The 6,771-nt window shown below is 39.5% G+C and overlaps 1 protein-coding gene across 1 annotated transcript; it reads left to right on the forward strand.

Moving 5' to 3' along the window:
* Positions 1–5,005: 5,005 nt before the first annotated feature.
* GGS23DRAFT_572537 (uncharacterized protein) lies at positions 5,006–6,335 on the forward strand. Its single transcript, XM_051516631.1, has one exon. It carries the CDS (start codon positions 5,088–5,090, stop codon positions 6,117–6,119), a length of 1,032 nt encoding a protein of 343 aa, XP_051371186.1. The 5' UTR covers positions 5,006–5,087; the 3' UTR covers positions 6,120–6,335.
* Positions 6,336–6,771: the final 436 nt, after the last annotated feature.

A 6,771-nucleotide genomic window follows, 5' to 3' on the forward strand; every position in this document is an offset into this window, starting at 1 on the left:
TATTAAAAGTTACGAATAATAAGTTCTATGGTTTTATTTATACCTATATGCCCCGCTACTTTAATATCGTATTCCGATTTAACTACTTCCTATTATAGGTTCTTAGGTATCTAGAAACGGTTTCGCCGATAAAAAAGGCCTTCCTAGAGCTTTATCTTCTTACCGAATAATTTAACTAACTAAGCTTAGTACTCCGGGTCCTATGTAGCTACCGTTTTAACTTATTTAACGAACTTTAAGGTTTAAGCGGGTATTAAGATGCTATTTAATCGTACGCTAGAGAGTATTACCGTAGGTAAGCTTAAATTTTTTAAAAAATACTTTTCCTATAGGACCGTTATTATCGGTTAGTCCTTAGCTCCCCTTTTTTTAAGGCGATATTATAATAATTTAAATAGAATATCGGCCTTTTTATTTTACTTTCCTAGGCGATAATATATTATAAAGTAATACGAGGAGAGCTATTAGGCCTAACGGGCTTAGCGTCGATTTAATACTTTTACCGTAGTAAAGTACGTTAAATTCTAATGATCGGAATATACTTCTATTTAATGCTAAGTACCTTCGAAATAATATCGCTACTTTTCGAATATATCGACGATTATTAATAATTCCTTATTATATATTTTATAATTTATTTCCGTTAAGATAAATCGTCGTAAGAAAAAGGCTATTAGTTTTAATCTCCCTTTATTATTCTTCTATAAGAGAACCGCGGAAATAACGAAATCTAAGGCGTTAGTTTCGATAATTAAGACTTAGTTAGGGTCGAAATATATAAGTACCGGGGCCTTCGTAAAGGTTTCTTTTAATTCCTAGAAGGCCTTCTTTATTTCGATTTCCTATTTCCATAGCTTACGATCTCTTTTATTAGCGCTAATAATTAGCCTAGTTATACCCGAGAAATTACGTATAAATTTACGGTAAAAGTTAGCGAACCTAATAAAGCTTTATAAGTCTTTAAATATAGCTAGGATACGTTAGTTAAGGATAGCTTCTACTTTATCTTTAGATATAGTAATACCCTTAGGGCTTATATTATATCCTAAGAATTTAACTTCTTACGTTTACTAGGTATATTTTTTTAGGGCTACCGCTAAATAGTTTTCTATAAGCCGTTTTAAGACTTCTTTAATTAATTTGTTATATTTCTTTAACGTATCCGTATAAATTAGGATATTATCTAGGTAAGCGATAACCCCGGCGTTTAGAAGGTCGCGGAAGATATGGTTTATTATGGCCTAGAAGGTAGCGGAAGCGTTAATTAATTCCATAGGTATAATTATATATTCGTATAACTTATAGCGCGTTCTAAAGGCGGTTTTTTATTCATCGCCTTCCTTAATCCGTACTATATAGAATCCGGATTTTAGATTAATTTTAATAAATTACCGCGCCGTTTAGAATAAGTTCTATAGTTCGTTAATTAGCGGGATCGGATATCGGACGGGTATTATAATTTTATTTAGCCCCCGGTAGTCCGCTACCGGTCTTAAAGCGCCCGGGTCCTTTTTTTTTATAAATATTATAGATACGTTATAAGGGGCCTTAGATTTTCGGATTCTTCCTATGGCTATTATTTCGTCGAGCTAAGGTTTTAAAGCGTTTAATTATCGTTTACTTATAGCATATAAAGGTCCCTACGGGGAAGTAGTTCCTAGTCGGAGCTTAATAATATAGTCCTACGGTTACCGATTAAGGAATCGTTATCCGGCTTCCTTAGTTATAATAGGAACGAAGTCGCGAAATTATTCCGGTATTTATACTAAAGCCTTTACTTCCCGTATTATTCCTACGCGAACTAACCGTAGGCGATAATTCTAATACCGTAGCGAGTTAAAGTATAGCCGTCCGTTTATAAATAATCCTTAAGGAAGGTATTCCTTTATTTATTATTAGGGTAGAATAGTATCGACTTCTTCGTTTAATTTACTAACTTTCCAAGCGATACGGTAGATATATTCGTAGCTACGGAGCTTTATTTCGTTTATATATTAAAGTCCTTCTAACGAGATTTCTAAGCCGTCGAATCTTATTAAGGTCCTAGCCCTAGAGCGTTAATTAATAAGAAGGCGTAATTATTCCACTTTAGCGGCGTTAATTAAGGGTACCTTACTACCGGTATTTAAAAGGATTCGTAGGAGGTATTTCTTTCCTTAATATTTTATCTATATCGTATAAATAAGCCGTTTACCTAACCTTAATTCGTCGGAGTTACGCTAAGGGACTCGTGGTTTCTTCGTTATTAATACCGCTCCTATTACTTCTAGCGTTCTAAGCCGTTTAATAGCCGTAATCTTTACGTTATTTATACCGCCTCTTTTTTCCGTTAACGCTTGCGGGGGGGCATTTAAAAATCCCGTTTTTTATCGGAGTCGAATAGCTCTATAATACGGGGAAGAATTTCCTCCTATCGTATAGTAATATCGATCCTAGTCCTTTTATTAAGTAATAGCTCGGACTTCTTCCTTCTTCTTTTTCCCGATAAGACTTTCTTAGGTAGCGCCGGTAAATCCCGTCCTTTTAAGTCCTTCTTTACGAAGCAAGCTAGGGTTTAGTAATTATCCCTTCCGTATTTTTAATAGGTTTTCTTATCCTTTTTTCGCTAGTCGATAACGGCCTAGTTAATCCTAGCTAAAGCTTCCTTATTACTTATCTATCGTAAGTCCTTAGCCGGTACGGATTTCTTGCTATCCTTTTCCTTACGTTCGTTTACCGGTTAGTTTAAGCGGAAGCGAGTCTCTTTTACGGGTTACCGCTATTATTAATCCGCTTTCGTATACTTTTTCTACGAAGCGGACCCTCCTTTTCCCGAAATCCCTAGGTTAGTTATTATGTTTTCGTAAATTTAACTAGCTTCCTTAATTATTCCGAGGAAGGCTTTATCGCTTTCGGGAATACTATTTAATCGTAAGTAAATTAATTTAATTATTTCGTCGGATAAGGTACGGGCGATATAATTCTAGAAGGTAGTTCCGGATTATTAAACGATATCGTTAAGGTTTATAAACTCGGTAAGGTATTAGGAGATATCTCTTTAATACTTTAATTCCTATATCTTCTTAAAGTTACGATATCGTTCGGCGGGGTCTTTAAACCGTTCTTAAAGTACTTAGGAATATCCCGCTTAAGTATCGACGATTATTAATCTTTTTACTTAAGCTAGCCGTTATTAATACTAAAGTTAGGCCTTTTCGGTAAATATTAATTTTACCTAGTTAATTTTCTAGACGTTCCGGATAAAGCTTTCTTTATACGTTTCGAAATAAGATTTAACCTTAATTTATTATAGTCGGAACTTAGCTAAGTCCTTACCGTTATAAGCCGTAGGCTTAATAAGATATACCGGATTAGTCGTTACCGTAATACTTCGTCGATTATTTATAGCTTTAGTTTAAGCTTTAATTATTCGTTCCTCGGCCGGGTCGAGAGGTTCCTACGGTTTTTTAAAGGCGCCGGGCGGGCGTCGTAACTTCTACGGGTCCCCGGATTCTAAGTCTTCCGAGTCGTCGGAATTTCTTAGGTCTCCTAAGGTATTCCGCGGGATCCGTAGCGGTTACGGTAGTCCTTACCCGGCTCTTCTTAATATAAAGGCGCCTACCGCGGCGTTTTAAAAACGGGCTCTTACGCGCGCGGCGATACGTTTAACCGCGACGTCCTAGAGTACGCCGTCGGAAATAATTTCCCTTATTTTAGCCTCGTTATTAGTATATCTTTCGGTAAACGTTATCGTAATACGGATACCCGGCGCGAGAGTAAGCGTTTTTATTCTCTAACTAGCTCTTACGATAATAAACTTAATATCCGTTAGCTTATTATTTAATCGTCGTTATTAATATTTCTTAATTAAATTAACCGCGTAAGCCTTAAGGTCGTCCTTAATTAGTTAGGTTTTTTCTTCCATAGCCCCGGGGGTAAGGTATTCCTTACTAAGGATTTCGTTAATCTATTTATTCTTTTGCGTAGCCTAAAAGCTAACGTCCGTTACTAACTTATTATATTCCTCGCGTAATTAGGTTAAGGCTCGTTAGTTTTATAGTATAACGTTTCGAAGTTAATTTATTACGGCCGTTCGTACTTTATCCTACCGGATAAATTTAGCTACGGTTTCCTAAACGTTCTAGGTAAAGTAAATACTTTATTCTACGACTTATTTCTAAAACTCGTGGATTTATATCTTCGTAGTTCGGATACCGGTAGCTTATATTACCGTAGCGGTTTAGTAAAGCTATCGTAATTATTCGTATTACTCCTTTAGGATCGTATTTTATCGGTATCTTACGTCGACTTAGTTAACTAGTATTACTAAGCTTTAATATACCTATCTTATTTACTTATATAAATTTACGATCTACTACGGAGGATTACGTATAATTACTCCTAAGTTTACGATTTCCGGAGTATCCGTTATAATTACTTTATATTCCTAGGGTTAATATACGACGAAGGATTTATTAATTAGTTCGGGGGTCGGCTCCGGCTAAGGCGCTAGAGTAATTCGTTCGGCGTCCTTTATCTTTAATTCCGTTATTACGGCTTTTAGTTTATTAATTATAGCTATTATCTAAGCTACCTCCGCTATAAAGATCGGCGCTACCCCCGAAGCGGTTAATCGCGGGAATAGGATAACCTACGGTTCTGGTTCTTTAGTAGAAGGTCGAGGTTAATCCGGTAGTAATAATACCGGGGCCGCGGCTTTAGCGTATATTACCGGCTTAGGCGTAGGCTTTTTTTATTACTAACTTATAATAAAGTTATAAGGGTAAGAGTAATATAAAATTATCTATAATAAAGGGATATACTTAAAATAGGTTTAATTTAACTAATAATTCTATAGGAGGTCTTTTAGGTCCTTATCCTCTTCTAAGTTCTACGTTCCTTTTTCGTCCTAATATAACCCGGAAGTACCTTTATACTTTTATATCCTTATACCTTAATACCGAAGCTATCCGAAGCTTATCTAGGACTTTCCTTAGTAGGTCGCCGAGGTAACGGCCTTAATACCCGATATTATCCTCCTAACCTTTATAGCCTGATTTATTAGCGCAAGGTTCCATCCCCGTGTGACACTCTACCTCACGTTGAACATGGGTTCAAGAACCCCCCTTCCTATGCTCCCTAGGAGGATCGTCAGCTTGAGAAACGGCGTCATTGCTAAAGACCAGAATGGCCGAGACACGAAAGACTGGAAGCCGCTCTTCCACATCATCAAGGGTCACTTTGAAAGCCTTGGGGTTCCGATTACCGAGGTCATGTGTATGGACAGCTGTGTCATCGTCGTCCTGAAACGCCGCGATACTGATATGGGCAAAGTCCCATGCCAGGCCGCCAACATCATTTGTTTCTACTTGTTCGATGATGAGATGGGAAGACCGCCAGCACCACAAGCTCGCCGCCTCACCGATCCTACTCCGGGAAATCCCGACAATAGCCAGTACGACGCTCTGCAACCAGGGCTGAGGGTGACGTCTTCTTACCTACCAAGCCACCCCGATATGTTCCTCTCGACGACGTCCGGGGTTTTGCTGAAGGACCACCTAGTCGGTAATAAATACATGACGGTAGCCTCGCATGGATTCCCCGCTGAATGTGGCACCCAGGTCTTTCACGCACTACCCGGCAACGGCCGCGTGATTGGCGAGCTCGTTACGAAGAGCACGCACGCAGACGTCGCGCTCGTCAAGCTGTGCGATGCGGAAACGTTCTCCAACGTGACGTTCCATAACGACGACGGCATGATGCCGCAGAATATCCAGCTCAAAAGATTAGTCCAAGTCGAGGGCCGTCAACGTTCCGAACTAGCTTACCTCGATTCGCCCGATACGGGTCTCATCCAGGGAACATACATGTTCACGTCATTCGCGGCAATCCCCAGCGACGATAACTCACCAGAACAGCAATGGATCTTTACAATATGGCTCTACAGGGGCCAAGACTCGGCAATCAGCCTTCCTGGAGGAATGTGCGGTAGTGCTATCTGGAACGAGGACGGAGACGTTTTGGGCTTTTTCAGATACGCTCCAACGGAAGGGGTGATGAAGGATTGGTGCGCCGGAATTGCTGCTGATGAGCTCATTGATCGAGGGTTTACGCTCGCCAATACAAGCGATAGAACTTGAGGATGCCTCCGGGCACTGGCAGCCGTAAGGCCTTGTTACCCGTAATAAGAGGATGTGCTTGGAGTGGTTTAGTTGAACTTATGGGCGCGCCAGTACGGTCACGGATAGCTGTAGGGATAAGCCCTACTGCCATAACCTAAATAGCTTAGATAAACGACTCGAGCCACAACGCACGAAAAACCTAAGTAGCTGTAATTGACACCTTTTCAGAGCCACGTTTCCCGGACTGCTTTTCCATAGTAGCTCGTATATCCTTTACTTATCCCCTTCCTATTACGTAGATCGGGAGAGCTATATATGGGGCTAAGGTTACTCAACTATTGGAGCAATGGAATTTGGGATAAAGAGGTTGAATTAACTGGCTGGCTTATTAGGAAGGAAATAAATAAAAGAGCTGCGAGTTGTATTAAATAATTGAGTAACGAGCTGGGTGTAGGTGGCTCTTTACGCGATACTTCCTAATTAACTACTTCTACGGCGGAGCAACCTCAGCCCTATACGTAGCTCTTCCTATCTACGTGATATTATCTATTTTCTACCTTGGGAGTACCTGACCCCCTGGAATTGATATTGGTTCTTTTTCCTTCGATTGGTTTGTTATATGATCATTTTGTGTCCCGCATTCTTAGGTATCCCATAGCTGCATAGCTAC

Source organism: Durotheca rogersii (assembly GCF_024521655.1).
Source record: "Durotheca rogersii strain YMJ 92031201 chromosome Unknown GGS23scaffold_13, whole genome shotgun sequence".
In the NCBI taxonomy this organism is placed as follows: domain Eukaryota; kingdom Fungi; phylum Ascomycota; class Sordariomycetes; order Xylariales; family Xylariaceae; genus Durotheca; species Durotheca rogersii.